Source organism: Xiphophorus couchianus, chromosome 5, assembly GCF_001444195.1.
Source record: "Xiphophorus couchianus chromosome 5, X_couchianus-1.0, whole genome shotgun sequence".
In the NCBI taxonomy this organism is placed as follows: Eukaryota; Metazoa; Chordata; class Actinopteri; order Cyprinodontiformes; family Poeciliidae; genus Xiphophorus; species Xiphophorus couchianus.
In genome coordinates this window covers 32,374,370-32,398,605 of record NC_040232.1, presented here as the reverse complement: position 1 = coordinate 32,398,605, position 24,236 = coordinate 32,374,370, and the positions used below count along the sequence as shown (strand labels likewise).

At 38.2% G+C, this 24,236-nt stretch overlaps 5 protein-coding genes across 9 annotated transcripts; 2 read left to right on the top strand and 3 right to left on the bottom strand.

Annotated features, from left to right (window-relative positions):
- Positions 1 to 529: 529 nt before the first annotated feature.
- On the bottom strand, positions 530 to 1,790 carry LOC114145585 (serine protease inhibitor Kazal-type 1-like). The gene is made up of 4 exons (XM_028019218.1): positions 1,685 to 1,790; positions 1,105 to 1,136; positions 903 to 1,012; positions 530 to 661 (listed from the first exon to the last, which is right to left on the bottom strand). The coding sequence occupies exons 1-4, from the start codon at positions 1,731 to 1,733 to the stop codon at positions 616 to 618; spliced, it is 237 nt and encodes a 78-aa protein (XP_027875019.1). The 5' UTR covers positions 1,734 to 1,790; the 3' UTR covers positions 530 to 615.
- Positions 1,791 to 4,450: 2,660 nt separating this feature from the next.
- LOC114145584 (serine protease inhibitor Kazal-type 1-like) lies at positions 4,451 to 11,644 on the bottom strand. Of its 3 annotated transcripts, none has more exons than XM_028019217.1 (4): positions 11,541 to 11,634; positions 5,196 to 5,215; positions 4,984 to 5,093; positions 4,451 to 4,589 (listed from the first exon to the last, which is right to left on the bottom strand). In XM_028019217.1, the coding sequence occupies exons 1-4, from the start codon at positions 11,587 to 11,589 to the stop codon at positions 4,544 to 4,546; spliced, it is 225 nt and encodes a 74-aa protein (XP_027875018.1). In that variant the 5' UTR covers positions 11,590 to 11,634; the 3' UTR covers positions 4,451 to 4,543. The 3 variants fall into 3 exon arrangements, with proteins under 3 accessions (XP_027875018.1, XP_027875017.1, XP_027875016.1); XM_028019216.1 differs by lacking the exon at positions 11,541 to 11,634 and adding an exon at positions 5,546 to 5,686; XM_028019215.1 differs by lacking the exons at positions 4,451 to 4,589; positions 4,984 to 5,093; positions 5,196 to 5,215 and adding exons at positions 10,563 to 10,699; positions 11,002 to 11,111; positions 11,213 to 11,244 and having other exon boundaries at positions 11,541 to 11,644.
- LOC114145580 (serine protease inhibitor Kazal-type 1-like) lies at positions 7,916 to 9,134 on the bottom strand. The gene is made up of 4 exons (XM_028019212.1): positions 9,009 to 9,134; positions 8,641 to 8,675; positions 8,443 to 8,561; positions 7,916 to 8,047 (listed from the first exon to the last, which is right to left on the bottom strand). Exons 1-4 carry the CDS (start codon positions 9,058 to 9,060, stop codon positions 8,002 to 8,004), a joined length of 252 nt encoding a protein of 83 aa, XP_027875013.1. The 5' UTR covers positions 9,061 to 9,134; the 3' UTR covers positions 7,916 to 8,001.
- Positions 11,645 to 12,942: 1,298 nt separating the features above from the next.
- LOC114145581 (probable pancreatic secretory proteinase inhibitor) lies at positions 12,943 to 14,213 on the top strand. The gene is made up of 4 exons (XM_028019213.1): positions 12,943 to 13,074; positions 13,433 to 13,464; positions 13,563 to 13,675; positions 14,078 to 14,213. The coding sequence occupies exons 1-4, from the start codon at positions 13,026 to 13,028 to the stop codon at positions 14,121 to 14,123; spliced, it is 240 nt and encodes a 79-aa protein (XP_027875014.1). The 5' UTR covers positions 12,943 to 13,025; the 3' UTR covers positions 14,124 to 14,213.
- Positions 14,214 to 15,564: 1,351 nt separating this feature from the next.
- stra6l (STRA6-like) lies at positions 15,565 to 23,725 on the top strand. Of its 3 annotated transcripts, none has more exons than XM_028019209.1 (19): positions 15,565 to 15,805; positions 15,966 to 16,008; positions 16,108 to 16,189; positions 17,709 to 17,809; positions 17,930 to 18,060; positions 18,152 to 18,272; positions 18,363 to 18,408; positions 18,555 to 18,680; positions 18,921 to 18,991; positions 19,308 to 19,416; positions 19,519 to 19,672; positions 19,910 to 19,985; positions 20,141 to 20,222; positions 20,630 to 20,678; positions 20,851 to 20,968; positions 21,046 to 21,165; positions 22,122 to 22,285; positions 22,870 to 23,013; positions 23,100 to 23,725. In XM_028019209.1, exons 2-19 carry the CDS (start codon positions 15,968 to 15,970, stop codon positions 23,330 to 23,332), a joined length of 1,968 nt encoding a protein of 655 aa, XP_027875010.1. In that variant the 5' UTR covers positions 15,565 to 15,805; positions 15,966 to 15,967; the 3' UTR covers positions 23,333 to 23,725. The 3 variants fall into 3 exon arrangements, with proteins under 3 accessions (XP_027875010.1, XP_027875011.1, XP_027875012.1); XM_028019210.1 differs by having other exon boundaries at positions 15,893 to 16,008; XM_028019211.1 differs by lacking the exon at positions 15,966 to 16,008 and having other exon boundaries at positions 15,566 to 15,805.
- Positions 23,726 to 24,236: the final 511 nt, after the last annotated feature.

The following is a 24,236-nucleotide window of genomic DNA, read 5'->3' as shown; positions in this document are numbered from 1 at the left end:
GAAGCTCAGCTTGTAGTTTATGATTATATTTGAACATGAATGTTAGAATGTTTCAGAAATGGCGCTCGGTTCACCCAGGCGTTCTGCACAGCTGAGTGGTTGCCAAGGAAGATTAAAGGATTTCTCTAACTTGCATGAAAGAATCAAAGCAAAACTCCAGGTATGTTTTTGATGAGGGAAAAGCATTGTAGCATGATGTAAAGCTCAAAAAGGCTCATTTTAGATATTAATACTGTCCCTTTAATATTCATTTTAAAAAGAACTAGTTCTACTGGCAGGTTTTTTTTACAAAAAAATGTCTTATGATTTAGAAAAACAATCTGCCAGTGGAACTTGGATAAAGTACAATTATTGACTTAAAACAAGCTCCTACATCTTGGAGAGAAGTTGCTTTTGTCAAGTGTATTAAGATATTTGTACTATAACTACACAAAAATACTTGGTAAGATTTTGTGTTTTTGCAGTGTTGTGAAGATAATATGCATCACAAATTGTTGCATAATATTGAGAGAAAAACCAGAAGGTCACATGTTGATCAAACTTAGACTTTATTAATGAGACAACAGTGGATTTTTCTGGGTTGCTTCATAGTGTTGATTTTATCAACCATACTGGTCAGCAGTGTCCTGGTTTGGCGACCAAGATGTCCTTGTAGGATTCACTGAGGAGAGAATTGTGACATGATAAAGCAGCGATTCAGTCATTCAACTCAGATGGTATTTATAGCAATAAATAAAATAAAATAAGTAATTTTTCTGGAGACATCCTTTTATATAAACAGCTTTTAATGTCACATTGGGTGACTCCCAGGTTGGGACTAAAGCATTTTAATATCCAAAGTATCAGGTTAGGTGACTTAAAATTAACATGTGAATTAAGAATCATGAGTTGAGTGTACTCACTGCATCTCCTTGCAAAGGAGACACTCATTGTCATAACTCTGTCCGTCGCTTCCACACACAGGGTGCAAATTTGTTGTGCATGTCCAGATCATTCGATCAGCACAAACAGCCTGTCGGACATGTGAACAACGCAACATTACCTAAAATTCTGCAGAATAATAGTACGTTTTATTTATACATTTAATTCAAAGATTCATATTACCTTTCTCCTGTTCTCAGACTTGCGTGCAGCAACTTTAGAAAAAAAAAAAAGCATGCTTATTTTTACAATCCAACTTGCATTTACCATGTTGACATCACATTTGATATATCCAGCTTTAGATGACTACTTTCAGCCTTGCGTATCAGTATGAATCAAGCTGTAAGGCGTCTATTATGCATTCAAAAGAGAATCTAGATCAGGGGTGGGCAATCCTGGTCCTCGAGGGCCGGTCTCCTGCAACTTTTAGATGTATCTCTACTTCAACACACCTGAGTCAAATAATGAGGTCATTAGCAGGACTCTGGAGAACTTGACTGCACTTAGGAGGTGATTCAACTATTGGATTCAAGTGTGTTGGACCAGGGAGACAGTCAAGAGTTGCAGGACACCGGCCCTCGAGGACCAGGATTGCCCACCCCTGATCTAGATAATATGTGTAATTTTATCATAGGACTTCACCTTAATGCAGTGATTAACATAAACCGTTAAAAAACTCCTACATAAAAAATTTTTTATAAAATAGACTTCTTTGAAAAAATAAATTCAAACAAATTAGACAAGAAAATAATTATTTTTTTACTTGCTGCAACACAGATGATCAGGAGCCCCAGCACAAGTCTTCCAGTCATGATGTTTGTTGATGAATAACTGAATGCACAGATCAGTGGGTGTATATATACAGGTGTACTGTCAGTCACCGCCTCTGATTATATGTAGCTGTTTGCTGGGAGTGAGCGACACAGTTGATGACAAAGAGAGGGGAGGTAAAACATGGAGAAGTAATAGCAGAAGGGAGCATAGCAGTTGTTGCACATTTCTCTTCCTTGCAGAGAAGTCAACCAAGAAACTCTTTGTTTCTTGGCTTCTTGAAGTTCAACCTTCAAGATTGGTGGGTTGTCTGTTCTAGCCCTTGGGCAAGACGTTTTACCTACCTTGTTTGCTGTTGGTGGTCAGAGGGACCGATGGTACCAGTCAAACTACCTTAGCTACAATCCAGTAGATTGCTACCATCAGTGTGTGAATGGGTGAATGTAGTGTGAAGTGCTTTGGGGCCTTCTGGATTTCATAAAGCACAAATCAACCACAGGCCATTTACCAATTACCAAAACTATAAGTACCTTGGAATACCATAAACAAATGGCAACCAGAAAGACACCACAAGGAAGGCAGCAAGAGACAAATACCTGCAACGAGTTTCTGAGAAGCAAATTCTGTGAAGCCAGCTGAATCACAAGAGCAAGGTCTGGGTAACAGTTATGCTGTGCCGGAAATAAATTGCCCAAAGAATGAAATTTATACCTGTGATATAAAACATGAATGGTACTCAGCACTGCACACCAAATAAAGTATCCACAGATTATCCACTAACAGCACAGGAGGCAGATGTCTGGTGAGCATCAGAGCCACCATCCAAGATGAAATGTCCAAGCTCCAAGAATACATCAGGAAGATGAAGCACTCGGTGAATGCCTCACACAGTGAAAACTGGAAGAGAAGGAGCTGAAGGAACCATCATAGGAGGAAAACCCCCCGTATGGGACGTACCATCAACACATAGGAGAAATACATAGTTTTGTCCCTGAGTCGTCTTCCTTCCCTGATTGATTCCTGCTGTCTCTTGTTTCCCTTGATTATCTCCCTGTGTATTTAACCCTACCTGTGTATTTAACCCTGCTCCCTGCCAGGTCCTAGTCGTTAGTCGTGTCTCATTGTCACCAGTGTGTCTTAGTTTCCTAGCCTCTTCGTTCACCTGTGCTGCCTGGATTTCTGTTCTCTTGTTCATTAAAATCATCACTTTCCACTTCAACCTGGGTCCAGCCATATCAATCCTCACCACCATCAACCTCAACTCATGACACACAGAAGCACTGACCATGGCAGCACAGGAGCAGGCCTTGAGCACCATATCTACCAAGAGCAAACAAGATCCCTGTTGCAGGCTTTGCAAAGAAACAATCCTGCCACTCACAGCAGGGTTTAAGATATTAGGCAGTATAATGAGTTTTCCAGGCCTGCATTTTATAGCATAATCAAGTAACAATGCTACTCTCAGTGGTTATAAAAATGCCATATATTATCGAAGCCTCCTGGGGGACATGGGGTGAAATTTTACTTCGTATTCCTTCACAATACATTTGAGCTCCCTCGCAATAAATTAGCAAATGCACCTCAGTCTATTTTTTATACAGTCACAAATGTCAATTTAAAATTGCAAATATATACACATTTAAAGAGCCTCAGTGAAAACATGCTTACTCATTGATGCAAAAAACTGGTTGAAAACTAATTTTTTCCTCCATATTTAAGTCGGTTTGTGTAAGGCTGAGAAGGGACTGTACATGAAATTAGCCTTTTATTAACTATTCAGACTACCAACACAAAAAAGATACAATTAAAACTGTCAGATGACTTTATTCCCCCTTGAGAATAACTCACTGGATAATAAACAGGCACTTTTTTATGGAAGGTTTCTGTTTATATCTTAGAAAAGATGGAAAGCCAATGTTTGACCTGCTATGCTTTTGCATTCTGCACATAGGTGTGTGGTGCATTTGTATCCTATAGAAGAAGACATAAAGCTTCAAATATTTCACAAATGAGATATTAACATAAATGGAGAAGCCTTACGAAAACCTTATATCATAGCAAAACGTACGGTAGCCGCCATGACAAAGATTTTTAGTATTCAATTATGCCACATAAACTGATCAGTACATTATTGTGCGAGAACACAAAAGTATTGTGAGGTAACGCAAAAGTTTTGCTAGACAATGCAATACTTTTTGGAGGTTACGCAAAAGAATAAAATCCTCCATGTCTCCAAGGTGGCTCTGTAATATATATAAAATGTGACTTAAGATAAATTTGACTTCTTTGTCTTGAAATTGGGCTTCTGTCTCTTCAAAATCTCCTGTTCTCTCTGAAAAAGATTAAAGGATTTCTCTAACTTGCATGAAAGAATCAAAGCAAAACTCCAGGTATGTTTTTGATGAGGGAAAAACATTGTAGCATGATGTAAAGCTCAAAAAGGCTGATTTTAGATAATAATAATAATAATATTGCCCCTTCAATATTCATTTAAAAAAAAAAAAAAGAAAAGTCTACTTAACAGAAGATCTGCCAGTGGAACTTGTACTTTATCAATATTAAGACATTATTGACTTAAAACAAGCTCCTACATCTTGGAGAGAAGTGGCTTGTAACATTTTTTGTCAAGTATATTAAGATATTTGTACTATAACTACACAACAATACTTGGCAAGATTTTGTGTTTTTGCAGTGTTGTGAATATAACATGCATCACAAATTGATGCATAATATTGAGAGAAACAACCAGAAGGTCACATGTTGATCAAACTTAGACTTTATTACAATGAGACAACAGTGGATTTCATTTTTCTGGGTTGCCTCAAAGTGTTGATTTTATCAACCATACTGGTCAGCAGTGTCCCTCTTGGGTGACCGAGATTTTCTTGTTGGTTTCTCTGAGGAGAGAATTGTGACATGACATAGCAGCGATTCAGTCATTCAGCTCAGATGGTATTTATAGCAACAAATAAAACAAAGTAAGTCATTTTTTCTGGACAATTAGAAGTCAAAGTATGTCTAAGGTAAAAACTTATGTCAAAGAAAGACAGGATTTCATACTTCCTACTATATTCCCTAACGAATAAAAACACTCAGTGGTTGATTTGCACTTTTCTACTGTATTTTTAAAGACAAAAACTAGAGAGATCCCTTTGTGTAAACAGCTTTCAATGTTGCCACATTGGGTGACTAACAGGTTGGGACTAAAGCATTTTACTTTCCAAAGAATCAGGTTAGGTGACTTAAAATGAACATGTGAATCATGTTTGTGGAGCAGCTGAGTGTACTCACTGCATCTCCTTGCAGAGGAGACATTCATTGCCATAAGTCTGTCCGTTGCTCCCACACACAGGGCGCACATTCAATTTGCATGCAAAGATCTCTGGATCAGGACATTTAGCCTGTTGGACATATAAAAACCCAGCATTACATACAATTCTTCACAAACATAGTAAGTTTTATTCATAGAGGAAATAAATATTTGATTCTAAAATTCATATCACCTTTCTTGGTCCAGCCTTGACTGCAGCAAGTTTAGAAAAAAAGAAAGCAAGTTTATTCTTATAATCCAACTAACATTTAACTATGTTGACTTCAAAGTTGACATAACCAGCTTTAGATGAATACTTTTAGCCGCTAGTATCAGTCCGAATCAAGCTGTAAGGTGTCTATTATGCATTCAAAAAAGAATATAGATCATTTAATATGTGTGTTATTATCATAGGACTTCACCATAATGCAGTGAACAGCAGGAAAAAAAAACATTCTTTGCAAAATGAAAAATACATTTTAAAAACTACTTAGAAAAAATACCTACAAAACAAATTAAACAAGAATTTTTTTTTTTTTTTACCTGCTGCAACACAGATGATCAGGAGCCCCAGCACAACAAGTCTTCCAGTCATGATGTTCGTTGGTGAATAACTGAGTGGACAGATCAGTGGGTGTATATATACACATCTACTGTCAGCCACCGCCTCTGATTATATGTAGCTGTTTGCTGGGAGTGAGCGACACAGGGACTCTCTGATCCACACCTCCAGGGACGTCAGAACGTAATTTGGTCTGGATGATGACAAGAAAGTTGAAGTAATACATGTAGAAGTGATAGCAGAAGGAAAACAGCAGATGGTAAAGAGAACTCCACCAATAAACTCATGAAGAAGGAGTTTGCCTTGTAATTGGTGTCTTGGTGGTTTGAGCACCCGTTCTGCCCGCCTTCATCGCTGTGTCCTTGGGCACCAACCTTGTCTGCTGTTGGTGGTCAGAGGGACCGATGGTACCAGTCAAACTACCTTAGCTACAAGCCAGTAGATTGCTACCATCAGTGTGTGAATGTAGTGTGAAGTGCTTTGGGGCCCTCTGGACTTGATAAAGCACCAATCAACCATAGTGTTGTGATCTGTGTTTATTCTGAGTTTTCCTGTGTCCCTGAGTCTCCTTGTTGTCCTGTCTCCCCTTGATCACTCCCAGGTGTGTCTTGTTCCCTGATGACATCCTGTGTATTAAGTGTCACCTGTGTCTTTGTCGGGTCCTCGTCTCAGTTGGCGTCTTGTCTGCGTTACTCGTTGTCCATTCGTATGCCTTGTGCTACCTGTGATGAGCCCTGGATTTAGCTCAGCAGTGCTGCCTCGGGTTTTGGACTGTTCTATGTGATTTTGATCATTAAATCATCGCTTATCTAATTCACCTGGGTCTACAGCATCTGCCTCACCACCTTACACCACCAATTCATGACACACAGGCCATTTACCAATTTCCATAAATACCTTGGAATACCATGAACAAATGGCAACCACAAAGACACTACAAGGAAGGCAGCAAGAGACAAATACCTGCAACGACATTCTGAGAAGTAAATTCTGAGAAGCCAGCTGAATCACAAGAGCAAGGTCCAGGTAACTTCTTCTTCTTCTTCTTTTCCTTTTTTATGGCAGTTGGCAAACAACTTTTAGATGTGCATTACCGCCATCTACTGGAATGGAGTGTGGATCGGGACGCTAACTATATACACCCCCCTCAAAACAAAACAAAACAAAACAATAAAATAAAAATAAAAATAATAATAATAATAAAATAACAACACTTAAATCTTTTCTATCAATTTTGTTTTCTGTCCAGGTAACTGATATGCCATGCTGGTAATAAGTTGCACCTGTGATTTTAAACATAAATGGTACTAAACACTGCACCCCAAATCCAGTATCCAATCAATCAATCAATCAAATTTTATTTGTATAGCACATTTCAGCAGCAAGGCATTTCAAAGTGCTTTACATCCACTGGCTATCCACTAACAGCACAGGAGGCGAAAGAACACAAAACCAATTGTGATGTAACATAATAGTATTTCTAGAGAATGCAAATCTTTTGCAAGGTTGCAGAAAATAACAAAAAATCCCTTATGTCCCCAGGGGGGCTCTGTAATATATATCAAATATGACTTAAGAGAAATTTGATTTCTTTGTCTTGAAATTGGGCTTCTGTCTCTTCAAAAACTCCTCTTCTTTCTTAAACTCCACCTTCAGGAAGTCATCACAACATTGCTCCCCTATTAACCCTTTCATAACATTTTTCCCAGTGTTTCACTAGCAGGTAGCTCTTATAATGAGCTCAGTAGATGCCCACTTCCACCAGGTGTTTTCTGATTGAATCTTCTGAAGGAGCTGAGTGGAGGAGTGGTGGTGGAGGTCTGCTCTATGAGGCTGAAGCTCAGCTTGTAGTTTATGATTATATTTGAACATGAATGTTAGAATGTTTCAGAAATGGCGCTCGGTTCACCCAGGCGTTCTGCACAGCTGAGTGGTTGCCAAGGAAGATTAAAGGATTTCTCTAACTTGCATGAAAGAATCAAAGCAAAACTCCAGGTATGTTTTTGATGAGGGAAAAGCATTGTAGCATGATGTAAAGCTCAAAAAGGCTCATTTTAGATAATGATAATAATAATAATACTGCCCCTTCAATATTGGTTTTTTTTTATGTCTCATAATTTAAAAAAAATCTGATAGTGGAACTTGCACTTTATCAATATTGAGACATTATTGACTTAAAACAAGCTCCTACATCTTGGAGAGAAGGTCCTTGTAACATTTTTTGTCAAGTGTATTAAGATATTTGTACTATAACTACACAAAAAAACTTGGCAAGATTTTGTGTTTTTGCAGTGTTGTGAATATAACAACAAATTGTTGCATAATATTGAGAGAAAAACCAGAAGGTCACATGTTGATCAAACTTAGACTTTATTAATGAGACAACAGTGGATTTTTCTGGGTTGCTTCATAGTGTTGATTTTATCAACCATACTGGTCAGCAGGGTCCCAGTTTGGCGACCAAGATTTTCTGCTTGGTTTCTCTGAGGAGAGAATTGTGACATGATAAAGCAGCGATTCAGTCATTCAAGTCAGATGGTATTTATAGCAACAAATAAAACGAAGTAAGTAATTTTTTCTGGACAATTAGAAGTCAAAATGTGTCTAAGGTGAAAACTAGTGTAAAGGGAAGACAGGAATTCATACTTTCTACTATATTCTCTAAAGAATAAAAACACTCAATGGTTGATTTGCACTTTTTTGTTGTATATTTAAAGAGAAAAACTGGAGAGATCCTTATGTATAAACAGATTTCAATGTTGTCACATTGGGTGACTACCAGGTTGGGACTGAAGCATTTTATTTTCCAAAGAATCAGCATAGGTGACTTAAAATTAATATGTGAATCGTTGAGCGTCTAGAAGCTGAGTGTACTCACCTAATCTCATTGCAGAGGAGACACTCATTGTTATAAGTGATCCCATCACTGCCGCACACAGGGCGCATAACCTTTGTGCATCCTAAGGTCCTTCCAATAGGACAGTTAGGCTTTGTGGCCTGTGAAAAACACATTACATAAAACTTTGCTGAATCATTGTTAGTTTTATTCCCACATTTAATCCACTTTTAATTCCACCTTTTTCTTTTTTCGATTCTTCTCGCCTGCATCACCTTCAAGAAAAAAAGAAAGCAAGTTTATTTTTATAATCCAACTTACATTTAACAATGTTGACTTCAAAGTTGATACAACCAGCTTTAGATAAATACTTTTAGCCGTTAGCATCAGCATAGATCAAGCTGTACGGTGTCTGTTATGCATTCAAAAAAGAATGTTGATAATTCTGGATGTATTTTCTTTTTTTTTGTACTGCAAGATTTAACTATAATGTATTGATCAGCATAAACAGTTAAAAATATCCTTTATAAAACATAAAATAAAATAAAAAATACTTTGAAAAAATGCCTTCAAAACAAATTAAACAAGAAAATACTTAATTTTTTTACCTGCTGCAATACAGATGATCAGAAGCCACAGCACAATAAGTCGTCCATTCATGGTGGATAACTCCGAATGAGCAAACGTGCGGGCGTATATATACTATCAGTCACCGCCTCTGATTATATGTAGCTGTTTGCTAGGAGTGAGCGACACAGTGACTCACTGACCCACACCGAAAGGATTTTTTTTAGCAGGACGTCAGACTGTTATTCGGTCTGGGTGATGACAGAAAGAGGGAAGGTAATACATGTGCACACTAAAAAGTGTATTTGGGCTTTTGTTCATCTTATGGACTTTTTTACATTAATCTCACTTTATTTGTTTGGTTAGTGATGACAACTTGGTTTTTGGTGTTGAATTTACTTAAAAGTTGCACATTTTAACTTAAAGGAACTTTTTACTTTGGCTTTAGTTGAAACAATTATGTTCAATGCAGCTTTCCTATCCAAAATGTGACGTCATGACGCAAGCTTCATGACGATCTTGTGTCAATTGGGGTGTTGTGGTGTAGGACACAACCCATTTATGAAGGCCTTTGTCCTTCATGTGGCTGCAGGTTCAATTCCTCTTTTGTTACCCACTTTCCTGCCTAACTACTCTCAAATAAAGGCCACCACAGCCAATAAAACGTTAAAAAAAAAAGATCCTTTCTTAGTTTACTTCTTTATTTGAAGTAAACTATATGACTTGAGTAAGACTGACTTAAATTTCTCAAGTTAAACCAAATTAATAAATTAAATTGGATAAATGTAATTGAATTACTGTTACTAATTGAAGCAATTCAATTAAGTTGTTTCAACTATTTGCTGTTTTCAGCGTAGAAGTAATAGCAGAAGGGAGAACAGCAGATGCTAGAGAACTGAACCAAGAAACTCATGGAGCGATGACGCCAACAGAAGTAGGAGTTTGCTAGAAAGGCTCTGAGTTGAAACTGATATACGATCGAACTGCTTTGAATTTGTGTTGTTTCATCATTAGTGACCAGCAGCCTGATGTTTCTGTTGTTCTCTTGGTTTGTTGTACTTCATGTCTGTTTGATGGATTTCAGAATGACAAGAGTCTCTCTCTGTGGTGGTGAAACTCCGCATGTCTGTGTTGTAAAGTTATATTATCATGAGCTTCATTATTTGGGTACAAAGGGCCTGGTCATTAGCCCATAAATGTTTTTAATGAGGGAATAACATCATTTTTTGAGCTTTTGATGTAAAGCTCAAAAAAGTAGATTTTACATAATAATGCTGCCCCTTTCCTATGAATTTTAAAAAGTACTAGTTCCACTGGCAGTTCATTTCACTTAAAACGTGGAAAAAATGTTTCATGTGTTAAAAAAAAAATCTGCCCATAGAATATTAAGAAATTATTGACAAGCTCCTATGTCTTGGAGAGAAGTTGCTTGTAACTTAGTTTTGTTTTATTTCAAATGTACTATGATATTTGCACTATAATACAAAAATACTTGGTAAAGGTTTGTGGTTTGCAGTGTGGTGAACAGTAATGAAACCACAATTTATACACAAATTGTTGTATAATATTGAGATAAGCAACCAGAAGGTCACAGGTTGATGAAACATAACTTTATTACAATGCGACAACAGTGGATATCATTTTTTCTGGGCTGCCTCATCGTGTTGATTTTATCAACCACACAGGTCAGCAGGGTCCCTGTTTAGTGATCCAGATGTCCCTTTTGGTTTCACTGAGGAGAGAATTGTGACATGACATAGCAGCAATTCAGTCATTCAGCTCAGATGGCATTTATAACGACAAATAAAGCAAATTAAGTCATTTTTTTTCTGGACAATTAGGAGTTAAAATGTGTCTAAGGTGAAAACTTGTGTCAAGGAAGGACATGAACTTCTTTAAAAAAAAACAACTCCATGTTTGATTTGCATCTACATATACTACCAGGTTGGGACTAAAGCATTTACCAGAGAATCATGTTAGGTGACTTAAAATTAACGTGTGAGTCGTGAGTGTGGAGCAGCTGTGTGTACTCACAATATCTCCTTGCAGAGGAGACACTCATTGCTATAAGTGGCTCCATTGCTGCCGCACACAGGGTCCAAAATCTTTGTGCATTTCCCGATCTTTCCATCAGGACAAGAAGGCTGTCGGACATATGAACAACCAACATTATGTAAAATTCTGCTCAAACATAGTAAGTTTTATCCTTACAAGAATGAATGTTTAATTCTAAAGTTCAAATCACCTTTCTTGCGGATCCAGACTTGTTTGTAGCATCTTTAGAAAAAAAAAAAAGCGTCTTTTTTCATAATCCAACTTACATTTAACCATGTTGACTTCCGAGTATACTTTCAGCCCTGATTATCAGTATGAATCAAGCTGTAAGGTGTCTATTATGCATTCAAAAGAGAATTTAGATAAATTAATATGTGTGTTATTATTACAGGACTTCACCTTAATGCAGTGATTAGCATAAACAGTTAAGAATCTCCTTTGTAAAAATAAATAAATAAAAACTACTTTGAAAAAATGCCTTCAAAACAAATTAATTAGAAAATACTTAATGTTTTTACCTGCTGCAACACAGATGATCAGAAGCCCCAGCACAAGTCTTCCAGTCATGATGTTCGTTGATGAATAACTCAGAATAAGCAGATACGCCGGCGTGTATATACAGTCACCGCCTCTGATTATATTTAGCTGTTTGTTAGGCGACACAGTGACTCACACCTCCAGGATGTTACAGCAGGGACATCAGAACGTAATTCATAACTATACGTTTGGAGAAGCACAGACAAATGGCAGCCACGAAGAGCCCACCAGGAAAGCAGTAACAGGCAAATACCTGCAATGAGTCAGGCAAATTTAGCCAAGTATGCTGAATTGCAAGAGCAAGGTCCGGGTAACTAATACGCTGTGCCGGTATTAAGTTGCCCAAAGAATGAAATTTAGACCTGTGATGTTGAAAAATATATGGTACTCATCACTACACACCAAATTCAGTATCCACAGATTATCCACTAACAGCACAGGAGGCAGATGTCTGGTGAGCATCACAATCACCATCCAAGATGAAATGTCCAAGCTCCAAGAATACATGAAGCACTCAGTGAATGCCTCACACAGTGAAAACTGGAAGAGAAGGAGCAGAAGGAACCATCATAGGAAGAAAGCCCCCCGTATGGGACGTACCATCAACACATAGGAGAAATAGTTGATATGATCAAATCCTACAAATGGCTGGCGAGGGCCAGACTGAAGAACAGCACAGGCCTTGAGCACCAGAGGAATAGAGGCCCCAGATCTACCATACCAGTTAAGAACATTTGTGCAGATTATGAGCTGGAAACCATTGGGTCAAAGTGAGCATCATCCCCTCAGGTAGTGTAGAAAGACTGAGCTAAAATCCCGTGGGACAGTGGCGGTACTAGGAGTCAGTGGGTTGCCAGTTTGGTCACCGCTTCACCGTCAATGTGTCCTTGTTCAAGACACCCCATCTACCTCGCCATGGCAACACTGCCTCATACGATGTGGCCATCCCTTTTGATGGCAACGCATGGCACATTAAACTGGAGATATACCAGTGAGTTAGAGAAGAGCATGTGGTACTTGAAGGGTCTTTGGGGAAGTGGTTACATCCAGATACCTGGAGAAATCCCAGTTCAGAAGTCCGAGGAACAGCTAAGATGCTGCAGAGAACCCTCAAAGTCTTCCATAAGGACCCTTTAGTAGAGGACCAGAGCTAGAGATACATATGGAAAGTATTCCCTGCACTTCACTTTTCCCACATTTTGTCATGTTACAACCCAGTTTTAATTTAAGTATCAAATAAATCTCTTTTTTTTTTATTTACGTTGAACTTTTTCTTTGGTTTTGTCACATGTTTTGCAGTATCTTTATGTCAGTGCAAGATATGGTGGCTATTTTACGAGGGAGCCCAAACAGCTGTCAATGTCCCACACACACACACACACACACACACGCCCATGTAAACACAGTTAAGGAACTTGTAAAGAGAGAAGTATTTGTCCAGTCTGAGTTATTCATCCACCAACATCATGGCTGGGAGACTTGTACTGGGGCTTTTGCTCATCTGTGTCGCAGCAGGTAAAAAAGAAAAATTAAGCATTTTCTTGGTTAATATGCTTTGAAAGTATTCTTCTGAGTCGTTTCGTAGCAAAGAACAGTTGTAACAAGTTTGATCTCTGTTCACAATGAGTCCTGCTGCGATAAAGGTTGCTTTATGCTGTTCACTATGTTCAGGTCAAACGCTGCAGTACAAACAAAAAAAGATACAAAATTATCTAGATTTCCCTTTAGAATGCATAATAGGCACTTTACTGACACTCAGGGCTGAAAGTAGTTAGTCATCTAAAGCCTTAAAGTTATATGAACTCTGACATCAACACTTAAATTTATGTTGGATTATACAAAAAGCCACTTGCTTTCTTTTTTTTATCTAAAGATGCTGCAGACAAATCTGGACTTATGAGAAAGGTGATATGATTTTCAGAATTAAACATTTATGTCAGTTAAGTAGAAAACTCCCTATAATTGAGCCGAATTTAATGTTGTGGTGTTTTTATGTCTGTCAGCCTTCTTGTCCTGCTCTGGAGAAAATCATGGCATGCCCCATGAACTTTGCCCCTGTGTGCGGCAGCGATGGAAACACTTATGCCAATGAGTGTCTCCTCTGCGTCCAGAGACAGTGAGTACACACATCTGCTTCACACTCGTGGGATTCACAGATTCATTTTGAGTCCCCATAGCAGGTTTTTTTTTTGGAAAATAAAATGCTTTAGTCGCCACCTGGTGGTCAACAAATGTGAAGTTGAAAGCTTTCTCTGCAGAAGCATCTCTCCAGTTTTCTTTGCAGGACAGTTTTAGCTATTTTATGTCTATTTTTAAATACAGCAAATTTAAGTGTGACTCAACCATTGAATAGCAATGGGAAGGTTTTTCTATGGTGGTTTTGAAAAATAAGGGTGGGGGATCCTTCCTTGACACAGGTTTTCACCTTACACACGTTTTTAGTTTAGGAAAAATAACTCCAAATCTCAGATGAAAGAGTGAATCACTGCTGTGTCATGTGTTACAAATCTTTCCTCAGAGAAAGCAAGATGGACATCTTGATCGTGAAGGAACAAGGCTGCTGACCTGTACGGCTGATGAAGTCAACGCCATAACGCAAGCAGGAAAATGGCACCCGCTGCTGTCGCTTTGCAATAAAGTATCAGAATTTGTGAGCTTCTTGTTGTTTTTCCTCAAAACTGTGCAACATTGTGACTGTATATAAGGTTCACAAGGAAGGCTAAAGAGATACTAGAGATAAATTAAACAGAAACCGGATGGAAAAATACATCTTCATTACAAATTTATAGTTGTTTAAACATTTTGTCATCGTTCGTTGGATTTTATGAAATACTAACACAAAGTAGCACATTATCGTGAAGCGGACGGAAAATGATATAACGCTTTCAAAATGTTACTGCAAATAAAAATCTAAGGTATGTGGCATGTATTTGTGCATTCAGCCCAGATTTGTTGATTATTTGATTGACTGAACCAGGCTCCCACCGGTTTCACTCTAGGACTGACCCGAATTTAACTCCGTCGTCCCATCAATTCTGACCAGCTCCTATTTAGCTCCTGAAGAAAAGCATCCCACGGCATGATGCTGCCGCCACCATGTTTTAAGAAGACTTGCTGTTTTCAGGGCACCATGAAGTGACAAATAACTTTTTTTCACACAGCCCTTATGTTGCATTTTAGTTTCATTTGTTCAGACGATCTATTTCCTCATGTTTGTTGTTAAAAACTGGAAACAGGAATTACCATGAGATGCAATCCCTGCACACTAATTGAACAGGAACTGCCCTTTTTTTGAGGACGCTATCATGTCTGTCAGTTTAGGTGGATGTCTTTCCATTAGTAGTAGTGCTATGCTCTTTCAATTTTCAGAAGATGCACTGAACAGATCACACACAGATGTTCAAAGCTTTGGTTGTTGTGTGATTTAACTCTTACTACTTCATAACTTTAACCCAGTTTGTGCCCCTTAATCTCTGTCATGTGTGTTCACTCATGTGTTTGGACAAACCTCTAGGATTTTCTAACCTCATATTTCTGACTCTGGAGGGAGTTGGTTGCACTTGATTTTATTTAGAGGCGTTTAAATGAAGGAATAGATTTTTACTTGTAAGAAACATTTTGAAATCATTCGTTCTTGTCCTTTCACCTCGCAACTGCGCACTGCTTTGTGTTAGTCCGTCACCTAAAATACTAAGGACACACTGTGGAATTTGTAATGGTAAATGGGATGTGAAAGTAGGATATGGCCACATGAGACCCGGTTCCATAAATTAGCCTAAGTCATGAAACCAGCTTCCGCTTCAGAACTTCATTACAAAAATCTTTAGTGTAATGAAGTGTGGCGTATTGATCTGTTAAGGCAAAGCAGCTGGTGAATGATTTGCTGGTTATCTCAGTGGCTGAGCTCACTGTTTACATTCCTCATACTGAGTAACACCGCGGTCAATATCTGCTGTGTGTGTCAGAGGAGACGCATATGTGGACAGAATGGGAAAGTGTCACCAAATACTTTGGCATGTAAAAAGCACAAACGGGACATCAAAAGAAAAATGGGAAAAATAAAAAAATCTAACTGCTGAATCCTAAGGTCAAAGGTCAGATCTGTCACGTGGTTGACACCAGGAAGCTGAGATGCAGTTTCTATCCGCGGTCACTTCCCTTCTCTGTACAGTCGAGCAGAAACAAGGATCTCTCGACTTCAATGAGCTGCGCTATCAAGGATGATAAGAATCACAGAGGAGCAACAGTAAGTACAGAGATCCAGTTCAGAGACTAGAAAGAGTTTGATGATGATGTTTTTCACTTTGCCACGATCAGCTCCCATTTGATTTAGCTTACGGTCCACAAAAGCAGAGCTTTATTGGCTGATTCTGAGCTTTAAACAATAATTTTCTACTTTGCTCAAGAAATGAGGTCGCCCGATGCGTCTTCAACCTTCGATCTACGACGTTCAGCTCCACTTATTAAAATAAGGCGTACCAGTACGCCTGGGTTCTGTTTATTTTTGCAATGTCCGTTATAATGCATTACATGTTTATATTTTTACAGACTTCCCAGTGACTCTACAATTGTGGACTGTCAAAATAAAATCTCACTGAGCCTTTTCTTGCACCTTTCTCTCATTCCAGCAGTAAGTTATTGGTTTATTTTTCCTACAGTACATAAAACAAGAAACGGCAAAACAACAAGCCCTTTTTTTAATTACTAGAAAGTTGCGCAAAGGTAATTTTTTTTAAGCCAATTTGTCACAAACAGCTTTGACTTTTTGTCAGCACAAAAACGGTCCATATTTTTCTTCTTTTTGCGGTAAAAATCAAATTAACTAAAGGTTTTCATAGATTAATTTCATAGATTTCTAACCTACATTTTTCATTGCATGTCCAACCAAGAGACCCAGTTATTTATGACATGTGGGAGGAGCCTGTTATCAAAGCAATAAACAGTTTAAGAAAATATTAATCCAGCTCAACCTGTCACAAATGATTCTTAGCCTGAGCACTTGAAACCATGGCAGCATCAAAAATCATAAAGTAAATAAAATTTGAATATAATGAGGTCTCTGCTGCACGGCGGCATTGTTGGTACTCTGGTACTCGAGCTTGAAAAACGTCACTGTTAGGTCAGCTGGTCCTGCAAGGACAGACAGTGGATGGTTCACTAATCAAAACCTAACTGAATTTTAGTGCTTTTTCTTATCTATGCATGTCCCAATTGGGGGGTTTTGTCTGTGATGTCAATCACACCACTTAAAGACAAGGTGTTTGATGGTAAAAAGTTCCAACTGTGACATTAAAATTTCTAATATCAATCGCATAGGCTTGAAAACACTTAATAACCTTTGCAATGATTCTACATTTCTTTGGTATCCCACGGATTACTTATAATTCTGAATGTTGAAGGTTTTTCTTTTCCTGCCTGCAACAGATATTTTGTCCCATCTGAGTTTCTACAGGACAGCCTTAACATGCAGCTTAAACACGAGGGAAACAAGAAAACCGCTAGAATGTTCTGAAAACACATCACTTAAAAAGTGAAAAACGTAACCATTTGTTAAAGATAAATCACGTTCAACTTCAAAAAATGTGCTTCAAAAATCCAGCGCTTTGCTTTGAATGGTAGAACGTGTTTGTCGCTCTCTGTGCAGGTCTAAATTACATCGATTGCTTTCAGTAGCCAATACAGTCTCTCACTGCGTTCTGTTTTTACACTTACGTTGTTATGGGAAACATAAATTTATTAGATCAATGTGTGTATGCTAAGGTACAGTTTTACAAGCCGTTTGCACAAAATTAGTTGATCATCGTTGAAAACTGGTCGGTCAAAACCTGTATGCTCAGCTGAACTAGCAGACACACCTCACAGACAATAGTCAGATGTTCCAATATTGATCGTCTAAAGATGCTTTTATCAGAATCTGACCTGGAATTAAGGAGCGGATACAGGATGTTCTTTTTTAAAACATCTATTTCACGTTTTTAGCTTTATCCCCATACATAACATTCACTTTCAAAGCAACAACAAATGAGAATATGTGCATTCTGTGGAAATGTAAAGCAAACACTTTTTTTACAAGCTACTTTTGAAATTTGTTTTTATAATAAAAGTCATATTAATTAGTTGCATTAATTAAGTGTTATCTTGTCATCCAGGTCCTGATTACAGGAGTGTTGTCATGTCTTCAGAGACGAGCACAGAGACGGGCCATTGACCACAGACTGCCATTTCTAAAGGGGCGTTTTGGTATTGTGGTGTAAGTCAAAGAAAATGAGACGCCGATAATTTTTTGTTCTGTCACACAATTCTGTTAGCTGTCAGTGTGCTACTTTGTTAGTAACACACTTCTTTTATATTAATAATATCTTTTTCACAGACCTTTGGATACAATAGGCAGCCTCAGTAACCGCTGGTCCTATGGCTTTGCGTTTGGCGCAGTGTCCAGCAGCGTTCTGTTGCTTTTTTCTGAGCGTTACATCCCCTTTACAGTCCCACCGTGGGCCAGAGGTACGTCCTGTTGCCGTTCTAAGTCATCACCATGTTCTGCATGCAACATTCGATTAAAATCCCTGACCCATTGCTCTCTGCGTACCCTCAGCGATAGTGTACCTTGTCGGAGCTTTAGAAGTGGGTCTGGTGTATTTCCCATTTTTCGCCTGTCTGTCCACACCATTCAGAACGGTCGGCGCAGTGCTGGGGATACTCTACTCCATACCCTGGTAAACATTCAGTACTGTGTAGTTTTAAGTGTAGTAGTAAAATAGATTATGGCAGTAATTTGTATTTAATGTCCCGGCTGCTGTTTCTAGGATTGTGATCACCGTCTGGGATACAGCCGTCTGTCCTCGTGGAGAGGTTGGTAGCTAATGAAACTTAAGACGCTGCGATGGAACAAACATCCAGCTTCCACTGGGCTTTACACAAACATACACTACATGCTCTATGCTTGTTCAAATATATCTGAAAAATAGTTCAGCTGTTTATTCTGTGTGATTTCGAAGGTTTTGGGTAAATACCAGAAGATAATTTCCCAGTGGCCCTGCATCCTCTCGCTTGTCTTCCTCTTGGGACGATTTATTTACATGCTGGTTAAAGATGTGCGCATACGTCTGCAACTGGAAACAGCGGTGAGCATGACGAGCTTGTAAGCTTAAATCACCGTGTGTTTGCTGTGGAGATAAGAAAACCCAATATAAGACTTCACATGAGTCAGGATATGATGTGAATTCAGGGCATTGCTTTTATTTTTGCATAATTTCGTTTTAAAAGTTCTTTTTTTAATTATTTCTTGTTACAATAAATAATTTTTTTTTTTTTTAAACATTGACAAACAGTTTTGTGCGTAACTCTGCCAAATCTGTTGCTAGGATCCCGAAGAGCTGATTGATCAACACCAGGTAAACCACGTTAAGCGGCTACTGAGAACACCACAACAAAGGTAATAAATTGCACATATGGACACCATCTTTACCTTCAACGTTCATCCTCATACGCACAGAAGCACATTATGAGTAACAGACGTGGCAGAACTTTAATGTTTTACAAAATTTGTCTAAGCTGTCTACATTAAGAGCAACTTGAAACAAGTTTCAATGTTTGAGGCAAGTTAAGAAACAGCACAACAGGTCTTAGTTATCTCTTAGTTGTCTCCCAGATATGAATTCATAGAAGAAATCACTCAGACTGCAAACAAATCAATCAGAAAACAAAATTGTGAACGTTTCACATTTTCTAACCTACTTTCTGTTTTTCAGTAAACCCCTCAGCTGGTTCCAAACACGAGTGTATGACTGGGACCCGTACTTCAAGTTTCCAAACAGGATCATTGGCACATCCATTATATCCCTCATAGGCCTATATACGGTGCAGAAAAATACAATTTGTACAAGATGCTCATTTGATCTTGCGATTACCCTCACCAACAAGTTATTTACGCTTTTTTGTGTCTTCTTGGCCATTTTCTAGATGACACTAGCAGACTACAGTCTCAGTGACGTTGCCTTTGACCGGGTAGAGGAATGGAAGAATACACTACAAGACATTACTGGCTCTTGCAACCAGACACAAGCATTGGCATACATGATACCGCAGATAGAAGAGTTCATCGACGTGGCCAGGAGTGAGTTCCTCTATCATCATGTCAGAAGAGTGAATTTAATTAAGGACTCTTAAAATGTGTTGTTTTACCACCAAAATTGTTCTGTTGGTGCTCAACTCTACCAGTGTAAATACTGGAAATAAATCGGGAACGACAGTTTGATAAAATTACATTCATGCCAACTAATAGAGCACAGATACTAATTTATATTTGAAGCCTAAATTAGTTGTAAGTGATGATCATTTTGGTTTGTTTTAGAGTCTTGGCTTGCCACCACCATCTTTGCCAGTCTCAACTCTGTTGCGTACACCTTCCATATCTTAGTATGCTACAGGTAAGATGGAAAAATTTCAATAAAACATTTCAAATTAGAAATAATTAACAAAGCTGTCAAGTTAAGTAAATTAATTTGACCAATTTTAGCCTTGGGAGGTAAATTCATCTATTTGCTGGACCTCTGGTTATTCTCAGCATAATCTTCTGCCTTAGGAAACACTTAAAGAGACTTTGGAGGGGTCAGAAAGGTTTTCTTCCAGAGAAGTTCCACAATCCTAAGTCTGCAGTCAGCGTTGTGAGTAAAACACACATAAACATGAACAGCAAATATTCAATGCCAGTTTGGTTTGGTTGAGGAACAATTTTTCATATTGCGCAACGCAAACAGACTAGAAAGTAAATGATTTGTTGATTTGAGCAGCTCAACTTTGTTTAGGTATCTTTTGAGTCTTTTTAAAAATGGTTGCCAGTGTTAGATGTGAACTAATTCCAGTCTGGTGCAAATTGACTTTGGTTTCAGTTCTCATGTGTTAGGACAGTAAGACTGCTTGAAGACTACACATAAGGTCACTTAGCCCAAACGGCTTCGGATAAACTGAATTTTTAAGTGTGAACAAGCCATTTTGAGTGAGAGTTAGAGAGTTTTAATGTTTGAGTTAGAGAGCTCATTCTTCTCAAAACGCCAAATGTTTCAATTCACAGGCGTCCATTGCGAGATACTCTGGATGGCAAATAGCTTTCACTTTATGGGGTAAGCCTTTATTTTTATAAAAATGGAGACAACTCATGGGTTTTAGATCAAAATCAAAAATATTTCCGTGATTCCTCAGAGCCAATGTCTGTGTTGTGTAATAAGCAAAGGATGAGAAAGTTTGACAATAAAACTATTCTTAAAAGTTTATATCCCTCGTATTTCCCTTTAGGCTACCTGATTGTCCATTTTGTCCACTTCCTGTTTGCCCTTCTGTTTGCCTACTTGCTGGTTCTTCCCATACAGCATGGGAAAGTCCTGACCATGCTGTCAAACCTGGGACTCATTCTGTAAGGCCACTTCCCCTGTGGTTAGTTGTGCATACTGATGGATCCTCTGACTGACTCTTTTCTCATGTGTCTCTCAGCCTGACCATTGGAATGGTGGTCGGCTTGGTGATTCTCCAGGTAGTTCTGGTTCAGATCTTCTTTCTTCAGGACAAAATGTCCCCCAGGGATAAGCAGAAACCTCTGGCTCTCAACAACAGGTATGTATATTTTGAGAACGTAAAAGGGGGAAAATGGTAGCTAAACCAGGATACTTTATTCAACAGTGAATAATAACTCAGAGGACTGGGAGTGGTTGTTAACAAAGGGCAAACACTGATTAGATAAACTCCAATGAAGTGAACATGTCAGAAGCCATAAAACAAAGTCTTCCCCATTATTGGTTCCCTAGAAAAACTAGATAACTAAAAAGAAAATGCCAGAGTGCCATTACTTTATCGATTACATTATGTAATCGTATTGTACAGTCAAACATTTCTTGTTCCTCCTAACCAGATTTATAAAACTTTGTATCTAAATGTGATGGCTAGTTATTTCCTATAGCAATAGTAATCTCATAGAAACTTACTTTAGGGTGGTGCATTAAGTAAAATCAACTTTTTTTGAGCTTTTTCATCTAAAACCTACCTGGAGTATAAACGTATAATCTCACAAAGTGCTGCCTATTTCAACAAAGCTCCATCTTGGAGCTGCAATCTCCAGCTGAGTTTCCACTTCACAGAGCACCTTTGTCCTGCGATTTGTCCACTCAGCTCCTCCAGACTAGCGGCAGCAGCAATTAGCAAACACCTGGTGGAACTGCAGATCTGTTGAGCTAATGTTACAAAGTACTTCTCAGTCCAGCACTCTTAAGAACTGATATAAAGAGCATAACGATAACGCATTGTTGTGATGGTGTCCTGAAGGCAGAGTCGGAAATAGTAGGAAATTCTTAGAGAATTTGCAAAATCAAATTTCTTTTAAGTCTTGTTTAATATACACAGGACTTTTATGAAAACTGAAGGTAACATAGTTACTTGGTTGTGCTATAAAATGGCATCAAGTGTTTGGAAAATACATAGTACCACCCCTTTAATACAGACAACCAAAAATGTGGGAGAACAAAAAAAAGGCAAAACAATCAAAAATCTGATATTTTTCTCACTGTGCTTTCCAGGAAGGCGTTCCACTGCTTCAACTACTTCTTCTTTTTCTACAACGTGGTGATGGGGATCAGCACCTGCATACTCCGCCTGCTGTTTAGCATAGTGGTTGGAACATGGTTGGTGTCCCGCATTGACCGAACCATAATGCAGAGAGGATATGAAAACCTGGATGCCGGTGAGCTTAACTTTTTACTAGAAACAAGAGGAAAAAGACATGTATGGAAACGCTGACTTCAGGTTTTTAAGTGTATTTAGCTGTCAAATCTAGGTCTAGACGCATTTCATGTTTCAGTTCCTAGACACAATGAAAGATGCACTTATTTTGTTTAGCTGTTGACGAAAATAACTATTTCTGATCAAATTCACCTTTTGTATTTGAAATCGATAACTATTTTTGCATGTTTAAATTTGCTCAGAATCAAACACTCCAATGAAATTTCCCAGGAAATGAATGCTGGTTGACCCACTTACGGAAACTTGGGGTAGTAATGCAAAAATGTTAATTTTGTAAAAATTTATTAGATGTAAGATCAATTTTGAACTGGCGTGATATCAGTAAAACATGTTTTGAGATAGCGGCTGTAACATGAACTAACAACTTTAAAAAATAAAATTAAAAAATAGCAAGAAAGCAACCTCACTGGGTTGCTTTCTGCTAATACATGGTTAACCCTCTCTAAATTATATGAAGAACATATATTTCTCTGTATTTAATCCTCACGCTTGCTCATTTTCTGTGGATGTAACTTTTTGCTTCAGGCTACAGTACATGGATAGGGATGATCTTTGCCGATCATTATCACAACAACCCAGTCATGGTGTGTTTCTGCCAGCTTCTGGTCTCAAGCACAATAGAGAAACACAATGCGACTGTATACTCCTCATTTGAGAATGCTCAATCAGGTTGGAAAAGTACCATTTTGCATCATGGCAGTCCATCATATTTTTACCTAACCTTCATCATCATTTTTTGCGTATTTGCTTTTCAGCATCCCCACTCAACAGCCGAGCCAGGAGGCGTTGGGCGTTGCTTTACACCCTGCTGAAGAACCCTCCTCTGATCCTGCGCAGGAAACACAATCTCTCCACGGCAACGTCATCATCACCCACCCAGACGGAGACAGAAGTTCGGGCTTGGGTCATGGCATCACAAATACAGAACCAGCAATCGGCACCACAGGGAATACCAGAAATAATAGTCACAGCAGAAGAAGACTGTTAAAAAAACAAACTGTATGGCTCAGCAGAATTTTAAGCTGTTGAACAAATTGGATCAAATTACTCAAAACTGTGGTAGATTCTGTTTTATAACGGGAAGTAAGTGTTTTCAAAGGCATTTGAATTGTTAATTTATTGCATCTTCTTTTGAGGCAGCGATAACAAAAGTTAGCACGGCTGCAGAAGTGAGCCGACTCTTTTTAATTATTAACTGTGGGAGATTTCAGAGATGTTATGTTGTTGTCTAGAATGCGTATGTCTGTTCATGGTTGTTGAAACTATGTCACTTAATTGTCAATGCAAAAATACTTGTGAGGTACAAAAACAGTTTTCAATGGTTTTAAACAGTTTTAACATTTTTTTTCTTGTTTGCTACATTAAAAACTTGTCAGATGTGTGGAATTGTGGTCAGAAACAATGCTGGTTGTAGTGCTGCTTCCTTTGTTTGTCTCACCCTAGTTCAGTACTTATAGAAATGGTCCCACAGTTCTTCCTTCGTGGATGTCTTGTAACATCCACGAAGGAATATTCTTGCAAACCACAGAAGCAAAACAAAAGAATGAAATAGTTATTAACCTCCAAAGAAACCTTGTAATTAACCCACAAAAAATATAAAGTAAAAATTTTAACAGATTTCAAAGTTAAAAAAATAAAGAATAAATAGTTTTACAGGCAAATGCTGTTCACATTGGTATCCCATTCTTTCTTTTCTTTTCTCACCTTATTAACTTGAAAACGTTAGTAAGGGAAGAAACGTGACAAACTAGCACATTTATTGCTTTTTTTTTTTTTTTTTGTCTGCTCTCTCTGCTCTTTAACCACCTTTTCTTAAAAAGACCCTGCCTTTTGCTAGGTGTAAATAAGAAATTGTTCTTAATCTCTCCTAACTGCAGTCTTATTAAAAAAAG

Excerpts from the sequence above, each read along its gene's own strand:
- LOC114145580 (XM_028019212.1), bottom strand. The coding sequence starts at position 9,060 with ATGAATGGACGACTTATTGTGCTGTGGCTTCTGATCATCTGTATTGCA. Across the intron at positions 8,676-9,008 it reads GATCATCTGTATTGCAGCAG|GTGATGCAGGCGAGAAGAAT; the intron begins GTAAAAAAATTA and ends TTTTTCTTGAAG. Across the intron at positions 8,562-8,640 it reads AGAATCGAAAAAAGAAAAAG|GCCACAAAGCCTAACTGTCC; the intron begins GTGGAATTAAAA and ends TGTTTTTCACAG.
- LOC114145581 (XM_028019213.1), top strand. The coding sequence starts at position 13,026 with ATGGCTGGGAGACTTGTACTGGGGCTTTTGCTCATCTGTGTCGCAGCA. Across the intron at positions 13,465-13,562 it reads AATCTGGACTTATGAGAAAG|CCTTCTTGTCCTGCTCTGGA; the intron begins GTGATATGATTT and ends TATGTCTGTCAG. Across the intron at positions 13,676-14,077 it reads CTCCTCTGCGTCCAGAGACA|AGAAAGCAAGATGGACATCT; the intron begins GTGAGTACACAC and ends ATCTTTCCTCAG.
- LOC114145584 (XM_028019215.1), bottom strand. The coding sequence starts at position 11,589 with ATGACTGGAAGACTTGTGCTGGGGCTTCTGATCATCTGTGTTGCAGCA. Across the intron at positions 11,245-11,540 it reads GATCATCTGTGTTGCAGCAG|ATGCTACAAACAAGTCTGGA; the intron begins GTAAAAACATTA and ends TTTTTTCTAAAG. Across the intron at positions 10,700-11,001 it reads CTCCTCTGCAAGGAGATATT|TGAAACCAAAAGGGACATCT; the intron begins GTGAGTACACAC and ends TTCTCTCCTCAG.
- LOC114145585 (XM_028019218.1), bottom strand. The coding sequence starts at position 1,733 with ATGACTGGAAGACTTGTGCTGGGGCTCCTGATCATCTGTGTTGCAGCA. Across the intron at positions 1,137-1,684 it reads GATCATCTGTGTTGCAGCAA|TTGCTGCACGCAAGTCTGAG; the intron begins GTAAAAAAATAA and ends TTTTTTCTAAAG. Across the intron at positions 1,013-1,104 it reads AGTCTGAGAACAGGAGAAAG|GCTGTTTGTGCTGATCGAAT; the intron begins GTAATATGAATC and ends CATGTCCGACAG.
- stra6l (XM_028019209.1), top strand. The coding sequence starts at position 15,968 with ATGAGGTCGCCCGATGCGTCTTCAACCTTCGATCTACGACG. Across the intron at positions 19,417-19,518 it reads CCCTCATAGGCCTATATACG|ATGACACTAGCAGACTACAG; the intron begins GTGCAGAAAAAT and ends GCCATTTTCTAG. Across the intron at positions 21,166-22,121 it reads CCTCTGGCTCTCAACAACAG|GAAGGCGTTCCACTGCTTCA; the intron begins GTATGTATATTT and ends TGTGCTTTCCAG.